The sequence below is a fragment of the Schistocerca serialis genome, chromosome 5 (assembly GCF_023864345.2).
Source record: "Schistocerca serialis cubense isolate TAMUIC-IGC-003099 chromosome 5, iqSchSeri2.2, whole genome shotgun sequence".
Taxonomy (NCBI): Eukaryota; Metazoa; Arthropoda; class Insecta; order Orthoptera; family Acrididae; genus Schistocerca; species Schistocerca serialis.
The window spans coordinates 601,397,674-601,423,879 of record NC_064642.1 but is presented as its reverse complement, the minus strand read 5'-3'; the positions used below and the strand labels follow the sequence as shown (position 1 = coordinate 601,423,879).

Sequence of the window (26,206 nt, the reverse complement as noted above, 5' to 3'; positions counted from 1 at the left end):
GACGCGGGATTGAACCGTCGTCCTCCCGAATGCGAGTCCAGTGTCTAACCACTGCGCCACCTCGCTCGGTATTTGATAATGTTTCAATATTGCACACAAGATCCTTCACTACCAAGCTGGTGTCATCAGCAAACAGAAATATTTTTGAATCACCTGTAATACTAGAAGTCATATCATTTATATAAATAAGAAACAGCAGTGACCCCAGCACCGATCCTTGGGGAACGCCCCATTTAACAGTGCCCCATTGGGACTGAACATCATTACCACTCTCAATATTGCGGAGAATTACCTTCTGCTTCCTGTTCTTAAAGTAAGAGGCGAACCAATTGTAAGCTACTCCCCTTACTCCATAATGTTCAACTTCTGCAGTAATATTTTGTGGTCAACACAGTCAAAAGCCTTCGTTAAATCTAAGAAAACACCAAACGTTCGCAACCTTTTATTTAATCCGTCCAAAACCTCACAGAGAAAAGAGACTATAGCATTTTCAGTTGTTAAGCCATTTCTAAAACCAAACTGTACATTTGACAGCAAATTATGTGAATTTAAATGCTGCAGTAACCTTGTATATACAACCCTCTCGATAACTTTAGCAAACACCGATGGCATAGAAATAGGTCTATAATTATCAACATTATCCCTGTCTCCCCTTTTATGAAGTGGCTTCACTACCGAGTACTTTAATCGGTCAGGAAACCGACCACTCCTAAAGGAAAAGTTACTGATATGGCTAAGTACTGGGCTAACATACATGGAACAGTACTTCAGTATTCTGCTAGATACCCCGTCATATTCATGAGAGTTCTTGGTCTTCAGTGACTTAATTATTAACTCAATCTCCCTCTTGTCAGTATCATGGAGGAGCATTTCAGGTAACAGTCTCGGAACATTTTTTTCTACGAGCGCTATATGATTCCCTGTTGGGACTAGGTTTCTATTTAGTTCACCTGCTATATTCAGAAAGTGATTAATAAATACTGTACATATATGCGACTTATCAGTAACACGGACATTCCCACTACGCACTGATTCTATATCCTCGACCTGTCTCTGCAGACCAGCCACTTCCTTTACGACTGACCATATGGTTTTAATTTTATCCTGAGACTTAGCTATTCTATCCGCATACCACATACTTTTTGCCTTCCTAATAACTTTTTTAAGCACCTTATAATACTGTTTGTAATGGGCTATTGCATTTAGATTGTGACTGTTTCTAACGTTTTGATATAATTGCCACTTTGTTCTACAAGATATTCTTATACCTTTAGTCAGCCACCCAGGCTGCCTGTTTGTGCTAGTACCCTGTTTTGAACGTTCTAACGGAAAGCAACTTTCAAAGAGCACGAGAAAAGTCTTGAGGAAAGCATTATATTTATCGTCTACTGTATCAGCACTATAAACATCTTGCCACTCTTGTTACTTGATAAGGTTTACAAAAGTCTCTACAGCAACTGGATCAGCTTTCCTAAAAAGTTGGTAACCTTTTAGACTTAAAATTTGTGCATCATGATCTGAAAGGCCATTCACCATTTTGCTAACAGAATGCCCTTCTAGTAATGACGAATGAACAAAAATATTGTCCATGGTTGTTCTACTGTTCCGTTGCACTCTCGTTGGAAAGAATACGGTTTGCATAAGATTATATGAATTAAGGAGGTCTACCAGCATCCTTTTCCTTGCACAATCACTTATACAATTTATATTGAAGTCACCACATATAACTAACTTTTTGTATTTCCTATAAAGTGAACCAAGAACCTCCTCTAGCTTTAGCAAAAATGTTGTGAAATCGGAGTCTGGGGATCTATAAATAACAACAGTAAGAAGTTTAGCTCCACTAAATTTAACCACACCTGCACAACATTCAAACAGCTTTTCAGTGCAGTACTTTGAAACATCAATTGACTCAAATGGGATACCGTTTTTCACATACATGGCTACTCCCCCACACCGCAAAGAGCTCCTAGAAAAGCTGCCAGCCAACCTGTATCCTGGTAAAGGAAGCCTCTGAATTATCTCCTTATTTAAGAAGTGTTCAGATATACCAATAATTTCAGAGTCAACATCTATAAGCAGTTCACTAACTTTATCTCTAATGCCTTGTATGTTTTGATGAAATATACTAATTCCCTCATTAATCGGATAAGGTACAGCTCTAATACCCACAACTACCGGAATCTTCCCATGAGTGATCCCACCACCCCCACCTATGCTGTCACCTATAAGCTTTGCCAACCTCCCCTTTCCATACCTGTTGAGGTGCAGGCCATGTCTAGTGAAAGCCGTCCTGCTGATAGACTCCGCCGACACCACTGAAATGTGACTCATGCCTTCTGTCATTAGCGCACCCCCAAGTCTCATGTTATTACGCCTGACGGCTGTATTAAGATGATGCCGATCGTGACGCTGAAACAGTTCCACGAAATGCACATTCGTGTTGCCAGTCTGAGTGGCTCTCTTTTCCAGGTCAGCATCTATGTCATACTCCCTATCCCTGTCAATACTATTACCAGCCCCACCCACAATCACTACCTGATCTTCTTTTGTAAAATCCCTACATAACCCCCTATGTTAAAAGTCACCTGAGCCAATCCTGCATTAGGCTTCACAATGCTGGTGACCTGGTACTCACTCCCCAAAACTTCCTGCAACTGCTGGCCTACACCTCTACCATGAGAACTACTTAACAGCAGAACCTTCTTCTTTCTCTTAGACTTTGCAACTGTCCTAGCCACCGTAACTGCTGAGATCTGCTGCATACTTCCTGCATCTGCAGCTACTAGAGATTCCCCTCCACTAGACTCTGACATTTTGTCATATCTATTACAAACACAAATAGTAAAACTATCTGAAAATCTCCTTCTCCTAGCAGATCTCTTGCCAACAGCCAGCTCCCATTCCCCAACCCCCTTCTCCCTCCTCATTCTATCTAGCTCCTCCTGTGCGTATTTCAACTGCACCTGAAGGGCACAGATCTTACGCTCCTGCTCCTCTATCAACTTACTCTTGCTAGATAACCTGCAGTTCCAGGAGAGGATCTCACCAGAATGCCCACTGGCTTCCCCACTGCATTCCCCCCAGTGAAAATACTTCGAACAAGTCTCACACCTCAATCCACTACTCACGAACCTACGGCAAAGCCCACACTTCTCACTCATGGTAAAATTTTACAGTTATTGAAACAAGAAAACAACTTTATCTAAGTCCGCTACTACAATAAGAAGATGTTAAAAACTGACTACAATAATCACAAACTTGCTCTACAAGGAAAGTAACTACTGTTATTGACAGTATTAATCAACAACAAATGAGAATATAACAAAATACTAACACAGAAAGAAAATCAAACGTCTAATGACAGTAACGAAACTGAAAGCAGTTCGCAAAAATTTCTTCTGAAGTTATTTCACCGGAAAACACCAAGAACACCGGTTGAAGACTACTAAAGTTCCTAAAACTACTATACACAAACAATTAATTAGTACTTAGCTTTAGATGCGCCGCTACAGCTGCAACTGGTCAGCGCGGAATGTAAACACGGGTAAGAGGTTAAGTTGCTCGATACGAAACACTCACAAATATCAGGTCACAACACAAGAAAGGCAGAGGTGAACGAAGAAACCACTAATAAGTCACTTATATAGTAAATATTATCACAAAAACCGGTAAAATATATATCTGCAACCTAAAAATAGATGAAAACTTAGAGAGCGATCTCACACGCAGTCACGCGCTTATGACGTCACACCAAAGATAATTCCTAATATCGTGTCGGACATTCTTTTGCCCAGCTTAGAACTTGACGTGTCATGGACTCAAAGAGTCTTTGGACGGTTCTTGCAGAAATATTGAGCCACGCTGTTTCATAAAGCCGTCCGTAATTACGAAAGTGTTGTCGATCCAGGATTTTGTGCACGAACTCACCTCTCAGTTATAACCCATAAATTTTCGACGCGATACATGTCGGGTGATCTGGATGGCCAAGTAATTCCCTCGAATTGACCAGAATGTTCTTCAAACCAGTCGCGAACAGTTGTGGCCCAGTGACATGACTGTCGTACGTGAAGTTTCCACCGCTGGTCTTCAGGTAGCCGAACATAACCATTCAGAGTCAAGCACCGGTTCAGTTGCACTAGAGAACCCAGTGCATTCTATGTAAACGCAGTCCACATCATTATGGAGCCACTACGAGCTTGCACAGTGCCTTGCCTTGTTGGCAACTTGAGTCCATGACTTCCTGGGGTCCGCGCCACCCTGGAGCCCTACCATCGGCTCCTACCAACTGCAGTGGGGACTCATCTGACCAGGCCACGGTTTCTCAGTGGTCTACGGTCCAACCGATATGGGCACGAGCCCAGGAGAGGCGCTGCAGATGATGTCGTAGTATTAGCAAAGGCACTAGTATCGGTCATCTGCTGCCATACGTCGTACATCCCACACTGATATCAGCGTTTATTTCACGCAGTGTTGCTTGTCTGTTAGCAATGACAACTCTACGCGAACGCCGCAGCCCTCCGTCGTTAAATGAAGGCCAACGGCCACTGTGGCGAGAGCCAATGCCAGAAATTTAGTATTCTCGGTACACTCTTGACTCTGTGGGTCTCGGAATATTGAATTTCCTTACGATGGTCGAAATGAAGTGTTCCATTCGTCTAGTTCCATACCGCTTTCAAAGTCTGTAAATTCCATCAGGCGGCCATAATCACGTCGGACATATTTTCACATGAGTCACTTATGTTCAAATGACAGCTCCACCAATGCTCTGCTCTTTTATACTTTGTGTACGCCGTACTCCCGCCAACTGTCTCCGCTCAGATCGCTATCCCAAGACCTTTGTCATATCAGTGTATTGCTTCAAATGTCTACTACCTCGCCCACAGTTTTCATTCTAAGATGGTCGGTAGTTTAATTTCGATAGTTCTTTAATAAATTCGTCTTTCTTTGGTTTCGTCTTGGCCCTTATTCTTGTTCAGTATACAGTTCATCCCATTCAACAGATCCTCTTTTTGAAAGAAGGCAGAACAGTCATCAGCGAATCTTATCAATGATAGCGTTTCACGCAAATTTTAATGCCAGTGCTAAGACTTCCATTTACTTACTTATACGATGAACAGTTGGGTAGGATGGAATAGAGAAAGGCTGCATCCCTTTATTACGCTCTTTTTAACGCAATCATTTCTCTCTTGGTTTTACACTGACGTTGTGTCCTTCTTGGTACCTCCTCATAACATATCTTACCCTCCTCTCCCTTAAGCGTATATGTATTTTTCTGAGAATTCCATACACATTCCACCATTTTAGATACTTGATTCCTCTTTCTACTCTCACAAAACCTATAAGTTTTTCAGTTTTTTTTAATGTTTTCTTCAATTTTCAAGTATAGCATCAGAACTGTCCCCTTAGCACATTAACCTGCCCCAAAACTAAAATAATCGTCGTATAACTGTCCTAGAATTCTTCTGTACCTCATTGTGGTAATAATGTTGGATGTATTAGCTGTCAGGCTGATTGTGGGAGGGTTACCTGCTCTGCCGGACAACTGTGAGTAGCTGAGTTTGGAAAGTACATAAATATATGCCAAAAGGCCCGTTTCTTTTGTTCCTGACTCTGGCGGAGCAGAAAACGTCTATAGTTTACTGTCCGTCATCTGTCATGGAACTGATCGATTGTTTCGAGACTTGTCGAAGCACGGGTACACAGCTGAAAGTCGTAAAACGGGGTGCAGTGCCACGTGAAGAGGCGTAGTAATTCAAGAAGTATAGTGTACTTCTTGTGAGAGTTCCCATAGTTTAGAAAATTATAGAAGACTGTTCCATCATTATCTGACATTCTGTGATACATTGTGATTACTGTTTTGCAGCAACTACACGCAGTCGCCAAAACTTAACTTTATACATGAAATATAGCTACGAGGGTCACCCAGAAAGTAATGCACCACATTTTCTTCCTTCAACAAATCTTTATTGAACATAATGAGAATTACACACACGAAAGAATGGTGTTTTATCCACACACCCCATTTTCCCACGTTATCTCTATCCCATTTTATGGCCTTTCTCCAGCGCGAAACTAGGGCGTGTATGTCCTGTCGGTACCAATCCTTGTTCTGGTGGAGGAGCAAGTGCTTCACTTTGTGAATCACGCCTTCATCGTCCTCAAAATGTGTTCTACGAATGGCATCCTTTAATGGCCCATACAAGTGGAAGTCCTCAACTCGCTGCAACATGTGAGGTGTGATAGTCGTGGATGGTCTCCCCGACTGCAAATCGTGGAGCTCCGCCGAACTGCCTTCTGATCACCTCACCCTCTGTACATCTCTCGACAGCGTCGACAGCAGATGCTCCATAGATTTTGCACAAACGTTTGTGAATATTTCCCACAGTTTCTTTCTCTGCAGTGAGAAATTCAATGACGGCACTTTGCTTCTTACGTACATCACCTACAGACGCCTATTCGAAACTGTCCTGCGTGCTATCTGTCGGAAGTGACGGAAATTCACTCAGCAGACTTCAAATAATATATATGTAACGTTTCGCACTCGTAGCATTGTTTTCGGCTGAAAAAAAATGCGGTGCACTACTTTCTGGGGAACCGTCGGATATGCATTTGCGAATACGGATAACCATCAGCTCTATAATGGAATGAAAACAGCGAAAATTGGTGCCACACCGAGACTCTAATCCGGTCCGGCACAAATTTTCATCGTCGTTATTCCACTGTACAGCTGCTGGTTAACCAAATTCGAAAATACGAATATATTTCATAACGGCTGTAGCCGCTGCAGTGCCTGTTCCTTCGGACATGCATGCATGTATTTCTGAACAGCAAAAAGATTGCAATATCGTATAAACTTAACTTTGGTTTCAATGTTACATAACTGAGTGTGGCCGCAGAGGAAAACGTCGAGCCAGCCGTATTCTAGCCTCTGATCGATTTACAACACCACAAAGAAAGCATCTGAAATGGCATATTACGTACAAATTAGTAAAATTACAAACTGTTATATAATATGCACGGAGTGGACTTCGAATAACACGAACCAATTTCAGAGGATGTTCGGGTGGGCCGATGAGTTACTTGATGTAAGGAAGACTTAATTTTTAGTGCTTTACTGATTAATTTGATTTAGATGTTGCAAATGACCGTGACAGTGAATTACAATATTAAACATTAGTCAACCATATGTTACGTTCTGACAGCTGAACTCGTAACGTAATGAGTACGGGAACAGATAAAGAAACTTGCAGCCTTACATTAGTGGCTCTATCACCGAGCACCGTTGGAATATCTTTCAAGCTGAGATCCGATTTGCACTATGATGGTACTAAGTGAGACGAGTAACTTACAGCTGAACTTCTCCAGAGGCCCAGCCGTGCCGCCCAGCTCTTCTGGAATGTACTCGCGAGCCACGTGCTCAAACAGTGTCGTGGAACCGGGCAGGTGGGTGTGGATCTGAAACACACCAAAGGCACTGCTTGCAAGGCGATGACCACATCCCTAAGGTGAAATTTTTTAAAGGAATTTACTGACGCAAGTTTATGTAAGTCTTTTCTCCATCTCTGTTTATCAGAAAGCGATGCATTACGTAGTTATAATAACTCGTGTGTTGACGGCAAAAATCTTGTGTTTCTGTGGAAAAATAAGTACGTGCATGTGGAATAGGTAAAAATACCAGCAGTGAAGAAAATGTTTGCTTTAACGCTTCTGAAACCGTGGAAAACCAGACTACACCATCTGAAACAACAGTCAGCTGTACACTGTATGTTTCATACGAGATAAGAGCTCAAAGTAACTGACAGTGTTATGTGAGACAGAGTAATAAATACACTCCTGGAAATTGAAATAAGAACACCGTGAATTCATTGTCCCAGGAAGGGGAAACTTTATTCACACATTCCTGGGGTCAGATACATCACATGATCACACTGACAGAACCACAGGCACATAGACACAGGCAACAGAGCATGCACAATGTCGGCACTAGTACAGTGTATATCCACCTTTCGCAGCAATGCAGGCTGCTATTCTCCCATGGAGATTATCGTAGAGATGCTGGATGTAGTCCTGTGGAATGGCTTGCCATGCCATTTCCACCTGGCGCCTCAGTTGGACCAGCGTTCGTGCTGGACGTGCAGACCGCGTGAGACGACGCTTCATCCAGTCCCAAACATGCTCAATGCGGGACAGATCCGGAGATCTTGCTGGCCAGGGTAGTTGACTTACACCTTCTAGAGCACGTTGGGTGGCACGGGATACATGCGGACGTGCATTGTCCTGTTGGAACAGCAAGTTCCCTTGCCGGTCTAGGAATGGTAGAACGATGGGTTCGATGACGGTCTGGATGTACCGTGCACTATTCAGTGTCCTCTCGACGATCTTCAGTGGTGTACGGCCAGTGTAGGAGATCGCTCCCCACACCATGATGCCGGGTGGTGGCCCTGTGTGCCTCGGTCGTATGCAGTCCTGATTGTGGCACTCACCTGCACGGCGCCAAACACGCATACGACCATCATTGGCACCAAGGCAGAAGCGACTCTCATCGCTGAAGACGACACGTCTCCATTCGTCCCTCCATTCACGCCTGTCGCGACACCACTGGAGGCGGGCTGCATGATGTTGGGGCGTGAGCGGAAGACGGCCTAACGGTGTGCGGGACCGTAGCCCAGCTTCATGGAGACGGTTGCGAATGGTCCTCGCCGATACCCCAGGAGCAACAGTGTCCCTAATTTGCTGGGAAGTGGCGGTGCGGTCCCCTACAGCACTGTGTAGGATCCTAACGGTCTTGGCGTGCATTCGTGCGTCGCTGCGGTCCGGTCCCAGGTCGACGGGCACGTGCACCTTCCGCCGACCACTGGCGACAACATCGATGTACTGTGGAGACCTCACGCCCCACGTGTTGAGCAATTCGGCGGTACGTCCACCCGGCCTCCCGCATGCCCACTATACGCCCTCGCTCAAAGTCCGTTAACTGCACATACGGTTCACGTCCACGCTGTCGCGGAATGCTACCAGTGTTAAAGACTGCGATGGAGCTCCGTATGCCACGACAAACTGGCTGACACTGACGGCGGCGGTGCACAAATGCTGAGCAGCTAGCGCCATTCGACGGCCAACACCGCGGTTCCTGGTGTGTCTGCTGTGCCGTGCGTGTGATCATTGCTTGTACAGCCCTCTCGCAGTGTCCGGAGCAAGTATGGTGGGTCTGACACACCGGTGTCAATGTGTTCTTTTTTCCATTTCCAGGAGTGTAAATAGCTCTTAAGCTAGCGCTGAAACATGGATACATTAAGGAAAAGTAAACAAAGTACTTTTAGGAAAATGCAGAAGTTCTTTCCAATATAGGATTGCAAGAGAGGAAAGTAAGAAGAGAAATACTGTTCTCAAGATGAAAGAAATTCAATGATGCATGAAGGATGATCAAAGAAAACCGCTCAGATTTGGACATTTGAGCACCGTCGGAATTCCAGCCGTGAATTTTTTTCAGGATTTTATATTCGCCTTTTGTTTTTATCCTGGAATAGGAACCCCTGTTTATTAATATGATATATAATCACAGTTACAAGTGAATTCACGTACGGCACAGTGTGAGATGAATGCATGTGAATAATTTCAAACTGCAGCTCATCGGGTGCTGTGCCAGTGTCATCAGTGATGGTATAAGAGAGCGGAATGAATTGAGTCTCAGTTTTCTTAAAGTCCTGAAATCTTGTGGAGACCTCGTCCTCTAGACTGCGCAGATGATACCTAACGTCAGCGCAAACACTCAGCCACTTTGTTTTCCCAATAAGGGAAATAAAAAAAAAAGACCTTCACGTGATACGAGTCTTGCAAATACGTCTTGTTTTGCTTTGAATGACTTTACTCACTTCGATATCTCATGTGCAAACAAGTCATTTCCCTGCAATTTCACATTCGGTTCATTCAGCTTATCAGATCTATCAGTTGCGAACATCGTATCCTATCTCCACATTCACATCATATTTCAGTTGCAAAATCATGACATATATGCTTCGTGTCCAGAAATAAGAGGATTTCACTCTGAAATACCCATGCGTTCTGGCAACTAGCCCAAGTTCTGCCACCTCACACTGCTGTGGTTAACTACATCTTCATGTTCTGCCTCCTCAACGCTAAGAAAATGTTTGAATTGCCTATGGTAGAGTGCCTTTGCTCTGATTGTGATCGCCAGACCACAACAAGATCTACCTAATGCTTCAAGTCCAGTGCAGCCTACAAAGGTTTCTCTGGTGCAAAACGCTATGAAAAAACAAGATGTGACAGTCTGTGTATTGTGCTTATGACTTGTTTTTAAAAACTTACCATTGCTACATTCTTCCAATTGAAATTTCTGGCCCGATGTGTTGTAAAGCTTCCCATTTTGTTCTAGAGCAAACCACATTTCTCCACTCAATTAACACCATACTCTGGCAGTTCCAAGTAAGTGTTTCTATCTTCCATTGGTTATAGACCAAGTAATTACATTGGGATGACGAAAATTTCTTTAAGTGCCCGCTCTGGTTCAAATGGTTCAAATGGCGCTGAGCACTATGAGACTTAACTGCTGATGTCATCAGTCCCCTAGAACTTAGAACTACTCAAACCTGACTAACCTAAGGACATGACACACATCCATGCCCGAGGCAGGATTCGAACCTGCGACCGTAGCGGTCGCGCGGTTCCAAACTGAAGCGCCTAGAACCGCTCGGCCACACTGGCCGGCGCCTGCTCTGGGAGTTCATCACTAATTCTATGAATGTATCGCACTATAGACACTACTGGCAGTGAAATCTTTCCAGATTTGCTCCAAACTCAAGGACTAACATGCTTGCACACTATACCAAAGACTCATTAATAAACTCGTAATCTGAAAAAGGCTCGTAGCGTTCGGGAAGATTATAGGCTACCATGAAACTTGCTTCCCTCGCGCTGTTTTCAAATGTTGATAGCACTGCAGATAATATTTTTTGATTCTTCAGTCTTTTCACACACCCCGCTGCTTTTATTTTCAGTTCTTCCTTGGTAAACGTTTTCTGTCAAATTCGTCAAATTTGGTTTCGTAATGTCGTTTCAGATTGTACTCCTTAAATACGGCTATCGTTTCATGACACAATTAACATTATCAAAGAAATATCTGTTTATCCATTCTTCGATGAAAACACGACAGTCATCACTGATTTTACGTTTTCCCGGCGCGTTCACAGCGTCACTGAAGTTGGAAATTTATATCTCTACTTTTGGAGGAAAAAATGTAAATAAGCCGTATCAGCCTGCTATTTTGGCGTGTCGAGTCGTAGTGAACCCTGTTCCCGTTTTCCGGCTGAGGAAACCTCCCTGAATTACCGGGAGACAACCTTTGGGATAACAGCCAGACGCGCCGCCCAGTAAGCATCAGAGGCAGACTTGGTATGAACAGTGTGTATCTAATGGCCTCTTACTACTGACGTGGTATATGAAAGGAGAACCAATCGAAGAAAAAATTAAGAGGGAGATAAAATCACAGGAAAAAAGCAGCGCTTCGTTTCATGTGCATTTAATAGGTTCAAAACCGTCACGAAGATGTTGATACAACTCCAGTGGAAGACGCTCTAGCAGAGGAGTTCTGCATCGCATCAACTCTTGCATTTTGAGGACAAAAAAGTTTAACATTGTAATACCGATTTAATAACGCCTTCTGGAGTCGGATAGGCGTCTATCCTCTGAGTCAGTATATCCACATTTCTAGAGTTGTCAAATGTCAACTTCCTGACCTCAACCTGACCTCCCACCACCTTGACCTACGATCAGGGTGCTGTAGTTCTTAGAAAGGTCAACCAAAATACTGCTATCTCCTATGTATATTCCATGAAGAGCCTATGAAGATAAAATTAAAGACACGGGGGCTTACCAACGATTCCTGAGAATTAGTGGAGACTGGAACAGTGGTATACAAAGTGCCCTCCACCACACTTTATAGTGTGACTGTCTCTTATAGATATAGATATAAGAAACCAAAGTGTGTGCTTCTAGCAATAAACAGATTACTCAGCATGAACTTTTGAAGCAATGTTACACATATGCAGGCGAGGCACAGTGTATATGGTGTGTTACGTGTCGCATGTAGTCGCAGTTAGGAATGCGCACAATGATCAGCTGCATACTTGAATGATGGCAATGAAAATTTCTGCCGGACTGGGAGCGAATCTGGACATCCACTTTATGTGAACAGGCGCCTTAACCGCTTTGAATATTCGTATACGACTCACAGCTAGACCCAAACCTCCATATGTCATCGTTCCAGTGTCACAACCTGTACTATACAGAGGAGGACGTTTTGATTGAAAGTCGCTTCCTGGTATCTGAGCGAAAGTGCGGTAGTGCAGTGCCTGTGTCGTTAAGAAGAACGATGTAATGCTCCTTCGGACATGCGTACATCTGCCAATATCGGGCAGCTGCTTCCAATTAAAATGATGGAGGACAGGCTCGTGTGATCTGCTATGATGGAGTGGCAACGACATCATGCACCTGCCTTTCTTATTTCAATTACATACCGTGTGTACGAGTACAGTTTGTATCAAAGGAACGACGACATACGGAGGTTTGGGTCTGTTCGTGAGTCGTACGCAGATAGCCCAAGTGTGGCTGTGGAGAAGACTCTCCAGAACATACAGTTCGTTATGCGGACTCAGCACGGAACAGCAGACGTTACCGAGATTCTTGACCTTGAGACACCTTAACAAATATTCGACAACATTAAATGGCACTGTGTCCAAAAGGTCTTGGCATGCACATTCGTCAGCATAACCAACATGCTCTCCTGTGATACTGGAGCCACTTAACTACCAGTGTACACACACATGGGATCCGAGATACAATGTCACACTCGTCGTTATGCGGTGACAGTCTGTGCACTATAATACCACCCAAGTAAGGACCTCATGAGAAAAGTTTCCTGAGAAAGACTCTTATCCACAGTGAAACGGATGGAGGTTGGAGATCCCTTCACAGTGCCCATACAGCAAGCAGTCCACCTCTGAACTAGAGACTGTAAGAAGTCTCTGATGCAAGAGATGAAAAATTGCTAATAGTGATCGATCTATTAAGTTAGGCGCAAACAGACTGCAGCGATTATCCCTGATAGTAGTGGTAGAAATAATAGTCAAACTAGAAGTATTGCAGAGAATAATCATGAGGAAACTTTTAGCTCCAAAAGAAACACAGAAACTTGGAAATTAAGAATGAAAGATGGGATGTTCAGAATACAGAAAATTTCAGAAAAATAAAATACTTTTCGTTGTTTTAATAGCAAGCCGAATCTGGAAGAAAATTCATTTTAAAATAGGTAATCATTATTTGTATGAAAACGTTTACTTACCGAACAGAAAACCGTTACTTTACGGAAATAGAACGCAAGTTTTTGGTGAAGCGGCACTCTTTTATGTCGTGTGATCGTAATTTTGCTCACATTGAGGAAAGAAAGGGGGCAACTGTGTGTGAAGTTCCGAAATACACCCCTGGAAATGGAAAACAGAACACATTGACACTGGTGTGTCAGACCCACCATACTTGCTCCGGACATTGCGAGAGGGCTGTACAAGCAATGATCACACGCACGGCACAGCGGACACACCAGGAACCGCGGTGTTGGCCGTCGAATGGCGCTAGCTGCGCAGCATTTGTGCACCGCCGCCGTCAGTGTCAGCCAGTTTGCCGTGGCATACGGAGCTCCATCGCAGTCTTTAACACTGATAGCATGCCGCGACAGCGTGGACGTGAACCGTATGTGCAGTTGACGGACTTTGAGCGAGGGCGTATAGTGGGCATGCGGGAGGCCGGGTGGACGTACCGCCGAATTGCTCAACACGTGGGGCGTGAGGTCTCCACAGTACATCGATGTTGTCGCCAGTGGTCGGCGGAAGGTGCACGTGCCCGTCGACCTGGGACCGGACCGCAGCGACGCACGGATGCACGCCAAGACCGTAGGATCCTACGCAGTGCCGTAGGGGACCGCACCGCCACTTCCCAGCAATTTAGGGATACTGTTGCTCCTGGGGTATCGGCGAGGACCATTCGCAACCGTCTCCATGAAGCTGGGCTACGGTCCCGCACACCGTTAGGCCGTCTTCCGCTCACGCCCCAACATCGTGCAGCCCGCCTCCAGTGGTGTCGCGACAGGCGTGAATGGAGGGACGAATGGAAACGTGTCGTCTTCAGCGATGAGAGTCGCTTCTGCCTTGGTGCCAATGATGGTCGTATGCGTGTTTGGCGCCGTGCAGGTGAGCGCCACAATCAGGACTGCATACGACCGAGGCACACAGGGCCAACACCCGGCATCATGGTGTGGGGAGCGATCTCCTACACTGGCCGTACACCACTGGTGATCGTCGAGGGGACACTGAATAGTGCACGGTACATCCAAACCGTCATCGAACCCATCGTTCTACCATTCCTAGACCGGCAAGGGAACTTGCTGTTCCAACAGGACAATGCACGTCCGCATGTATCCCGTGCCACCCAACGTGCTCTAGAAGGTGTAAGTCAACTACCCTGGCCAGCAAGATCTCCGGATCTGTCCCCCATTGAGCATGTTTGGGACTGGATGAAGCGTCGTCTCACGCGGTCTGCACGTCCAGCACGAACGCTGGTCCAACTGAGGCGCCAGGTGGAAATGGCATGGCAAGCCGTTCCACAGGACTACATCCAGCATCTCTACGATCGTCTCCATGGGAGAATAGCAGCCTGCATTGCTGCGAAAGGTGGATATACACTGTGCTAGTGCCGACATTGTGCATGCTCTGTTGCCTGTGTCTATGTGTCTGTGGTTCTGTCAGTGTGATCATGTGATGTATCTGACCCCAGGAATGTGTCAATAAAGTTTCCCCTTCCTGGGACAATGAATTCACGGTGTTCTTATTTCAATTTCCAGGAGTGTACTTAGATAGCGTTATCACTGAATGGACGCACACAACACCATTCACAGTGACTGTTACGCAAGAAATTGATTTTTACCACTTTAAGTCAACTGCTGGAAAATATAAATTTCACCACTGTACACATTACAAAAGCACAGTGGATCAGACTGACCGCTGAAAGTGTAGCGCTACTGAAAATTTGTCTAGAAGAGGATCGTGAGGCTTTTTGAAATTCAAAAGGTGCAACTGGAAACATGACACTGTGAACATAGTTTGTCTGAAGAAAAGAGAAGGAATTTAGCTGAAATGGTTCCCTTTGTAAAAGAGGAGAACCTTGGTGTGATGGGACTTATAACGTTATTTATGCTAAACCCATTGCATACAGAATGTTTCATTTTCTTCAAATTTTGTATCATTTGGTTCTTGAGCCTTCTGACGTAGTACAAAAACAGACATATATGTTACGAAAGCTGTACATTTTTCGTGTTTCTCTCTTGATCCCACCAAATTTTATATTACTTTTGCGTAACTACTAACTCGTTTTGTTGATTATCTGTAAATCTGATGTTCGGAGCTGAAGCTCTTACATGCCACAAATTCACAAGGAGTCACTCATGATGTGCTTTATTTAGTAACAATAACACATAAATCTGTATGCTACTTCAGGTCGTCTACATCTGCATCTACGCGATTAGTCTGCTATACACAATAAGTTGCCTGGCAGAGCGTTCAATGAACCACCTTCGCCGGCCGGTGCGGCCAAGCGGTTCTAGGCTCTACAGTCTGGAATCAAGCGACCGCTACGGCCGCAGGGTCGAATCCTGCCTCGGGCATGGATGTGTGTGATGTCCTTAGGTTAGTTAGGTTTAAGTAGTTCTAAGTTCTAGGGGAGTGATGACCTCAGAAGTTAAGTCCCATAGTGCTCAGAGCCATTCGAACCATTTTTGAACCACCTTCATGCTGTCTCTCTACTGTCCCACTCTCGAACGGCATGCGGGAAAAACGAGCACTTAAATTTTTCTGTGCAAGCCCTGATTTCTCTTATTTTATCGTGATGATTATTTCTTCCTATGTTTTCGCAATCGGAGGAGAAAACTGGTGATTGAAATTTCGTGAGAAGATACCGTCGCAACGAAAAACGCCTTTGTTTTAATGATTGCCACTTCAATTCACGTATCATGTCTGTGACACTATCTCCCTTATTTCACGATAATACAAAACGAGCTGCCCTTCTTTGTAGTTTCTCGATGTTATCCGTCAGTCCCACCTGATGCGGATCTCACACCGCACAGCAATACTCCAGAACAGGGTGGACAAGCGTAGTGTAAGCAGTCACTTTGGTAGACCTGATGCACCTTCTAAGTGTTCTGCCAACGAATCGCAGTCTTTGGTTTGCTCTACCCACAATATTATCTATGTGATCGTTCCAGTTTAGGATATTTGTAATTGAAATCCCTAAGTATTTAGTTGAGGTCGGCCAGGCTCGATGTTCCTGTCAACGTCCTCCTACTTGCAGTAGCAACAACACGAGCCGTGCTTCAAATGTTGTATTTCATTTTAACAGCAAATCCTTCCTTTCCTATCTCTCCGTTATTTTCTTCTAAATTACTAACGTTATCTATAACTAATTGTTATTACCCTTGTTTTTATTCCTCAAAACAAATTTTGCTCTTAATGTGGATAGTGTACTCTTATATGTAAAATTATAAAATGTTCCACCAACTGCGACATAATTGCGTATACAAACAGTGATCCAATACTGTCAAACGTTTTTTTATTCCAGTCTCTGATCACAATATCAATTCTTTAGAAGATGACCATCCTCAGAGCTTTTTTTGGACATGGTGTAAAAAAGATCTGTGGGGATCAGAGACTGGAATAAAAAAGAATATAAAATGTTCGACTCACTTTTCAAAATATAACTCAGCGGGTCTCTAAATATGTTATATGTAGTAAATGAAAAGAAATGAGAACGGAGCGCAGTGGAGCCGCGAGCAGCGTAGAAACAGCCGTAGTGCACTTGTCTGCGCGTGGCGTGGTGGGCTGTAACGCGGACTCCATCGAGTGGAGTAGCAGATGGTGTCTTACTGCCGGCTTCCAGATGAAGACGGCAGCTCACAGGAAGACAGGCAATCCGGTGGAGTGTATGATTACGGCGAGACGGGGCAAAGCATGGTCATAAAGTGACGTGGGCTTTGGCGTGCCATATCTGCTACTGGATAGCTGATTAGATTACTGGGAGTCAGTGTGTGCTGGGTAAGTGAGATTGGTTTTCTTCAGTTTGTGTTCTAAGGAAGCATGATGATGTGGCAAAACTGTCTTTAACTGTACCTGCTCACCAGGGCGTGGTGTCGTAAAGTGAACCATTTTGAAATAAGGCATTCTTCTCGGTTTTGCCGAGATTGTGCAAATCCCACAATATTTCAGAGATACTACTGTTCGACATCTTCACGTGGCCACTGGTGTTCTTGACGCTGCTACAAGGTGCGATTGATTATACGTGGGCCACGGCAAGGAACTTCTCAGGCCAGCAGCAGACAATACGCCCACAAACAAACCACAATCACACTGTGTTTTGGTGTAGTGAAAAGCCTTTTACTACGTTATTTATGGAAAATATTTGTTATAGCTACGTATGCATCACAACATCTGAGCATGATGCAGAGAAAGGACGTTCTTGCCACACGAAAACATGACAAGCTACCTGTAATAATTAACACGAAAGTGGCCCAGAAAATTCATGCTCACCAAATGTAAAGAATAAATAAAAACGAAACCCCACTGACGATGGCACAGTGGTGCCGAAAGGTATTTGGGTACTGAGAAAAACTGTGTTTTGCGTAACTGGCGGACCTCAAATCCCAAAAATTTTAACTGCAAACACTGCCAATAGAAGGAGCTGCAAATCAAAAGATATAATACGCCCTCAGTAGGAGGAAAGCGACGCTCATAGTTCCATCTGCCGGCAGCCGTAGGAAGACCTTTAGCGCTTGGACTGTGAGTAGTGACTCTGCTGCCAGACGCTCCTGTGGTTAAAAGCTGAATTAAATCTCAGCAGTGCGCTGCGTCGAGTCATGAATCGACAGTTCTCCGTTCTTCTGTTTTGATTTAAAGGCAGCCAGTGCTGGATTCCAGGCGGCAATGAATTGAAAACCTTTATTCCTGCTGACAAGAGCGTCAGCCGTAGAACTTATTTTTTTCCTCACTCTTCTGACTGGTTTTATGTGGCGCGCCACTAATTCCTCTTCGTATGCCAACCTTTCCATCTCACAAGGGAACCTCCCCATCGCACCCCCCTCAGATTTAGTTATAAGTTGGCACAGTGGATAGGCCTTGAAAAACTGAACACAGATCAATCGAGAAAAAAGGAAGAAATTATGTAGAACTATGAAAAAAATTAATAAAATGTACAAACTGAGTAGTCCATGCGGAACATAAGCAACATCGAGGGAAATGTAGGCTGAATAGCGTCGTGGTCCCGTGGTTAGCGTGAGTAGCTGCGGAACGAGAGGTCCTAGGTTCAAGTGTTTCCTAGACCCAAAATTTTACTTTCTTTATTTTAGTTGTAAGTTGGCGCAGCGGATAGGCCTTGAAAAACTGAACACGGATCAATCGAGAGAACAGGAAGAAGTTGTGTGGAACTATGAAAAAAATAAGCAAAATACACAAACTGAGTAGTCCATGATCAAGGAGAACGTCGGCACAGGAGTGCTGTGGTCCCGTGGTTAGCGTGAGCAGCTGCGGAATAAGATGTCCTTGGTGCAAGTCTTCCCTCGTGTGAAAACTTTACTTTTTTCATTTTCGCAAAGTTACGATCTGTCCGTTCATTGTACAACCATTTCGGACTGAACATTCTTTGGGCTTGGGTCGCTCCTACTGGATTTTCCCTTCCCTTGGTTACGAGCTACATTCTCATTTGGTTGCGTCGGTATTTTACTTCGCGGCTTATCTGGAGCAGCAGCAGACGCTTTCGCAATTTCGGTTGCTGGCGCTTGCCCTGAGGTGTTGACCGTGATTTCAGTTTGGCCACCACTTCCTCGTTCTTTATTAATTTCACTCACTTTCTGATCGAGGGAAAGAAATGGAGACTGCAGTTCTGCAGCCTCCCCCTGAATTTGTTTATTAACAGATAGATTCTGATCTTTGCAATCGGCTACTGCACCTGTTGTTTCTTACAAATTAATGCTGCTTACACCCCATTCATTTTCTGGAACCTTGTGTGTATTATCTTTCTGTTCATTAGTTTCCATTCGCATTTTGCCTTCAGGTTCCTCTGCCTTCTCATCGCACTGTTTTTGCTTGCGAAGTGAGGGAGTGGGACAAGACAGCTCGTCCTCTGAACAACTGTCAGTTATCTCCAGAGGTCTTTTTTCCGGTTGCGTTTCAGTTTCACGAGTAGTGGCAACAGGGTTTGCTTTTGTTGTTAACGAGGGAAATGGACTTTTATCGTGAAGGGAGACATCAGCTTGGCCCGCTGCGTTAACATCCTCAACCAGTTGTTCCGGGATATTCTTTGGTAACAGATCGTTTAAGGTAAGCTTCTGACGCTGTATCAAATTACTTTTAAGAACAACAGTTCGCCGCGGACATTCCTGTCTGAAGTGGCCGGTTTCGTTACATATATGACAAGTAGCTTCCTGACCTGTATAAACAATTTGTGCCTTATACCCACAAACAGTTATGTGAGACGGAATATTCGTCTTAACGTCCATCTCTAAACAGCGGACCCCGGTAAAACACTGCAGTTTAAAGCGAAGCGACCATCTTTCATTTTCAATTGATTTAACGTCTCCGTAGTTTGAAAGAGCTTCCTTAATCTTATCATTTTCAATTTCAATGAAAAGATTCAAGACACGAACGGTTTTGTAATGAATATCCGCTCTATAGATGGAAACCTTACTTTTATAACCATTTCTATGCACAAAATCTACTTCATAGCCCCACTTTCGTAACACTTTATCAACAGTCGAAGCACTGATTAACTTGACAAAAACACAGAATTTTTCCTGATCCAGTTGCCAGGTATGAACGGTTTCAGAATTTAGACCAATTACCTGTGTAATGCAGTCATCTATTTCAAGCGATGTCGGCTGAACAGGACGGGATTCCTTGTCAAAAGCAAATACCAGAGTATTCTTCCTGAGGTTTGTAGCCATGGTTAATCCAGCGAAGCAATTTCCGTTAAACAACCGAAATTCCAAGTAGCAGCATCAAGACCAGAAAGAGCGATCAGATCACAAGGAACAGGAACGAACACGGAGATTAACGGTCGGACGGCACTCGGCGAAGCACAAGTACAGCGATGTAAACACTGAAGTGCAGCGCAACAGTTAACAGCGGCTGAAACGGAACTGATGCTCCTGAGTTCAGACTATCATTGATGTTGCCTATCTTGCGCATCGACTACTCAATTTGTATATTTTCTTATTTTTTTCATAGTTCCACACAATTTCTTCCTGTCTCCTCGATTGATCTGTGTTCAGTTTTTCAAGGCCTATCCACTGTGCCAACTTATAACTAAATCTGAGGGGGGTGCGATGGGAAGGTTCCCTTGTCAGAGTCCAATTGCAACCTACCTCCCCCAGTTATGTACTGGATGTACTCCAGTCTCTGTCATCTTCTACAGTTTTTGCCTTTTGCAGCTCCCTCTGGTACCATGGAATTCATTCCCTGATGTCTTAATAGATGTCATATCAGTTTGCCCCTTTTCCTTATGTTTTCCACTTATTCCGTTCCTCTCCGATTATGCGTGGAATCTCCACATTCCTTACCTTACCAGTCCACCTAATGTTAAACATTCATCTGTAACACCACATCTCAAATACTTAGTTTCTCTTTTGTTCCAGTCTTTCCAAGTACATCTTTCACTACCATGCAATGCTGTACTCCAGACGTACATTCTCAGAAAGGTCTTCCTCAATTTAAGACCTATGTTTGATACTAGTAGACTTCTCTTGGCCAGGAATGCCCTCTTTTCCACTGCCAGTCTGCTTTTGATGTCCTCCTTCCTCCGTCCGTCATTGGTTATTTCACTGCCTGTTTAGCAGAATTCCTTAACTTCATCTACTTCCTGACCATCAATCCTGATTTTAAGTTTCTCGCTGTTCTCATTTTTGCTATTTCTCATTACTTTCGTCTTTCTTCGATTTATTCTCAATCCATATTCTGTACTAATTAGATTGGTCATTCTATTCACCATATCATGTAAGTCTTCTTCACTTTCACTCAGCCGCTTAGAGTGAACCCGCAGTTAGAGGCGCAGTATCACGAATCGCGCGGCCTCTCCCGCCGGGGGTTCGAGTCCTCCTGCAGGCATGTGTGTGTGTTGTCCATAGCGTTTGTTAGCTTAAGTAGTGTGTGAGTCTAGGGACCGATGACCTCCGCAGTTTGGTCCCTTAGGAATTCACACACATTTGAACTTTCACTCAGGATAGCAACGTTGGCAGCGAATCGTAACATTGATATCCTTTCACCTTGAATTTCAGTTCCACTCCTGAACCTTTCAGTTATTTCCGTCATTGCTTCTTCGATGCACAGATATAACAGTAGGGACGAAAGACTGCATCCCTGTCTTACACCCTTTCATATCCGCGCACTTCGTTCTTGGTCGTCCACTCTTATTATTCCCTCTTGGCTTTATTATGTACTGTATATTACCCGTCTCTTCCTATAGCTTACCCCTATCTTTCTCAGAATTTCAAACATCGTGCGCCATTTTATATTGTCGAGCGCTGTTTCCAGACGGACAAATCCTATAAACGTGTCTTGCTTTTTCTTTAGTCTTGCTTCCATTTTCAACTGCAACGGCAAAATTTCCTCTCTCGTGACTTTCCTCTTCTAAAGCCTAACCGATTGCCATCTCTCAATTCCCTACTTTCTTTTCGATTCTTCTATATATTATTCTTGTCAGCAACTTGGATGCATGAGCTGTTAAGCTGATTGTGCTTGTGAGCTCTTGCAGTCTTTGGAATTGTGTGGAAGAAATTTTTTCCGAAAGTCAGATGTTATGTCGTTAGATTCACACATTCTACACACCAACATGAATAGCCGTTTTGTATGACATCCTTAAAAACGCAGTCGCCGGAAGTGAGTAAGATCGTGCTAAGGGTAAAACTTCGATCTTCTCGTAACACACGCGATGTCCCGTGTGCAGCTGATTTATCAGTCTGGCCCTGGCGGTATGAAGATGGTGTTCAGCACATCGTTGCTGTTGGGTTCGGAATGTCTGCTCAATGTAAGATTTCCCACACTGGCACGAGATCTCATACACGCCACGCTTCCTAAGGCCAATTTCGTCTTTGACCGATCACAACAAATTCCTCCAGCCCCCAGAAAAATTGAGGAATTGGCGCATATGAGCTCCTATGCCAATGTGCGGAATCTTACATTGGGAAGACACGACAAGACATGGAAGAACTTGAACACCAGTGTCATACAAGCCAGAGCCAGCCAGATAAACCAGCGCGTGCGCTATAGAAAGTCCGAAGTTTTATGCTCAGCGTCATCTTACTGGGTATGTGTTTTTAAGGAGGTTATCCATATCCTACGGTGGACACTGTTATCAAGAAACAAATAGGTTTTCAATTACGTACTGCCAAGAATCCAATGCTGGCTGTCATTAAATCAAAACAGAAGAAAGATGCAGTGTCGATTCGTGACTCGACGCAGAGCATTGCTGAGAATCAATTCACCGTCTCACCAGAGGAGCGTCTGGCAGCAAAGTCATTGCTCACAGCTCAAGCCGAAAGGACTTTCTAAAGCTTCCAGCAGGAGGCACTAAGAACGGCCAGCGTCTTCCTGTGCATTCGTATTGCCTACTGCTGACCTGATAAATTTCGAAACCGTGGAGCACCTATGATCAGTCGCTCCTTGTAGCAACGACAACATCAGCTACCAGCTCCTGAAGATGTCGATCAGTTGTACCGCCAAAATACTGTGGAATTTTCACAATATTATTCGACGGCAAACTCGAGAAGAGTATTTGCAACAGATCCGCCGGGAAAGCCTGAAAAGTTACGTGGACCGTTTTGACTGTGAATTTGAAAGAACAGCGTGGTCAGTGTATGATAGTCGTTTATCATCGGTAGGTTTGTATTTTTCTTGTGGATGGTAAATGTGCCGTCTTTGGACGTCACTGTCCACGACAACTGAAAGGCTTAACGACTGGAGCTACACGGGCACCACCGCTGCAACGGGATGCCTCTCAAGGCGCTAGCGGCATTACACCAACCGCCCTCTGGAGCCGCGGATGGTGGCCACAACAGGCTGTCTGGCAGAACGTGGAGCGTCGCAGAAGACCTCTCATCAGAGCGAACCAGCAAAACCTGTTGACCAAGCCAGCAGGGTAGCCTTTGTACACTCAGCGAGCGATAACAAGAGTGTCCAGGATTAGCAGTGGAGTTAGGGCACGCCCGGCTCTGTTTGGTATACAGGGTGGTCCATTGATAGTGACCGATCCAAATATTTCACTAAATAAGCAACAACCGAAAAAACTACAAAGAACGGAAGTCGTCAAGCTTGATGGGGGAAACCAGATGGCACTATGGTTGGCCCGATAGATGGCGATGCCATAGGTCAAACGGATATCAGCTGCGTTTTTTAAATAGGAACCCTCATTTTTACTGCATATTCATGTACTACGTAAAGAAATATGAATGTTTTAGTTGGAGCACATTTTACGCTTTGTGATAGATGGCGCTGTAATAGTCACAAACGTATAAGTATGTGGTCTCACGTAACATTCCGCCAGTGGGGACGGTATCTGATTCGTGATACTTTATTCGTGTTGAAAAGGACCGTTTACCAATTGCGGAAAAGGTCGATATCGTGCCACGTATTCCTTTCCTGTGCTAACCTCTTCATCTTAGAGTAGCACTTGCAACCTACGTCCTGAATTATTTGCTTGACGTATTCCAATCTCTGTCTTCCTCTACAGTTTTTGCCCTCTACAGCTCCCTCTAGTACCATGGAAGTCATTTCCTCATGTGTTAGCAGATGTCCTATCATCCTGTCCATTCTCCTTATCAGTGTTTTCCACCTATTCCTTTCCTCTCCGATTCTGCGTAGAACCTCCTCATTCCTTACCTTATCAGTCCACCTAATTTTCAACATTCGTCTATAGCACCACATCTCAAATGCTTCGATTCTCTTCCGTTCCGGTTTTCCCACAGTCCACGTTTCACTACCATACAATGCTGTACTTCAGACGTACATCCTCAGAAATTTCTTCCTCAAATTAAGGCTGGTATTTGATATTAGTAGACTTCTCTTGGCCAAAAATGCCTTTTTTGCCATAGCGAGTCTGATGTCCTCCTTGCTCCGTCCGTCATTGGTTATTTTACTGCCTAGGTAGCAGAATTCCTTAACTTCATTCACTTCGTGACCATCAATCCTGATGTTAAGTTTCTCGCTGTTCTCATTTCTACTACTTCTCATTACCTTCGTCTTTCTCCGATTTACTCTCAGACCATACTGTGTACTCATTACACTGTTCATTCCGTTCAGCAGATCATTTAATTCTTCTTCACTATCGCTCAGGTTAGCAATGTCATCAGCGAATCGTATCATTGATATCCTTTCACCTTGTATTTTCATTCCACTCCTGAACCATTCTTTTATTTCCATCATTGCTTCCTCGATGTACATATTGAAGAGTAGGGGCGAAAGGCTACAGCCTTGTCTTACACCCTTCTTAATACGAGCACTTCGTTCTTGATCGTCCACTCTTATTATTCCCTCTTGGTTGTTGTACTTATTGTATCTGACCCGTCTCTCCCTATAGCTTACCCCTACTTTTTTCAGAATCTCGAACAGCTTGCACCATTTTATATTGTCGAACGCTTTTTCCAGGTCGACAAATCCTATGAAAGTGTCTTGATTTTTCTTTAGCCTTGCTTCCATTATTAGCCGTAACGTCAGAATTGCCTCTCTCGTCCCTTTACTTTTCCTAAAGCCAAACTGATCGTCACCTAGCGCATTCTCAATTTTCTTTTCCATTCTTCTGTATATTATTCTTGTAAGCAGCCTCGATGCATGAGCTGTTAAGCTGATTGTGCGATAATTCTCGCACTTGTCAGCTGTTGCCGTCTTCGGAATTGTGTGGATGATACTTTTCCGAAAGTCAGATGGTATATCGCCAGACCCATATATTCTATACACCGACGTGTATAGTCGTTTTGTTGCCGTTTCCCCCAATGATTTTAGAAATTCTGATGGAATGTTATCTATCCCTTCTGCCTTATTTGACCGTAAGTCCTCGAAAGCTCTTTTAAATTCCGATTCTAATACTGGATCCTGTATCTCTTCTACTTCGACTCCTGTTTCTTCTGCTATCACATCAGACAAATCTTCACCCTCATAGAGGCTTTCAATGTATTCTTTCCACCTATCTGCTCTCTCCTCTGCATTTAACAGTGGAATTCCCGTTGCACTCGTAATGTTACCACCGTCACTTTTAATGTCACCAAAGGTTGTTTTGACTTTCCTGTATGCTGAGTCTGTCGTTCCGACAATCATTTCTTTTTCGATGTCTTCACATTTTTCCTGCAGCCATTTCGCCTTATCTTCCCTGCACTTCCTATTTATTTCATTCCTCAGCGACTTGTATTTCTGTATTCCTGATTTTCCCGGAACATGTTTGTACTTCCTCCTTTCATCAATCAACTGAAGTATTTCTTCTGTTACCCATGGTTTCTTCGCAGCTACCTTCTTTGTACCTATGTTTTCCTTCCATCCTTCCTCATCAACTGTACTGCCTACTGCGCTATTCCTTATTGCTGTATCTATAGCGTTAGAGAACTTCAAACGTGTCTCGTCATTCCTCAGTACTTCCGTATCCCACTTCTTTGCGTATTGATTCTTCCTGACTAAAGTCTTGAACTTCAGCCTACTCTTCATCACTACTATATTGTGATCTGAGTCCATATCTGCTCCTGGATACGCCTTACAATCCAGTATCTGCTTTCGGAATCTCTGTCTGACCATGATGTAACCTAATTGAAATCTTCCCGTATCTCCCGGCCTTTTCGAAGTATACCTCCTCCTCTTGTGATTCTTGAACAGGGTATCCGCTATTACTAGCTGAAACTTGTTACAGAACTCAATTAGTCTTTCTCCTCTTTCATTCCTTGTCCCAAGCCCATATTCTCCAGTAACCTTTTCTTCTACTCCTTCCCCTACAACTGCATTCCAGTTGCCCATGACTATTAGATTTTCGTCCCCCTTTACATACTGCAATACCCTTTCAATATCCTCATACACTTTCTCTATCTGTTCATCTTCAGCTTGCGACGTCGGCATGTATACCTGAACTA

General features: G+C 44.1%; 1 protein-coding gene across 1 annotated transcript in view; it reads right to left on the bottom strand.

The window, feature by feature from the left end:
* Nucleotides 1-26,206, bottom strand: part of LOC126481590 (alpha-tocopherol transfer protein-like) — a 178,350-nt gene that overhangs the window by 8,374 nt on the left and 143,770 nt on the right. Inside the window, exon 6 of the mRNA XM_050105450.1 lies at nucleotides 7,353-7,458. Within this exon, the coding sequence (XP_049961407.1) occupies nucleotides 7,353-7,458 (106 nt within the window). The remainder of the gene's footprint in view (nucleotides 1-7,352; nucleotides 7,459-26,206) is intronic.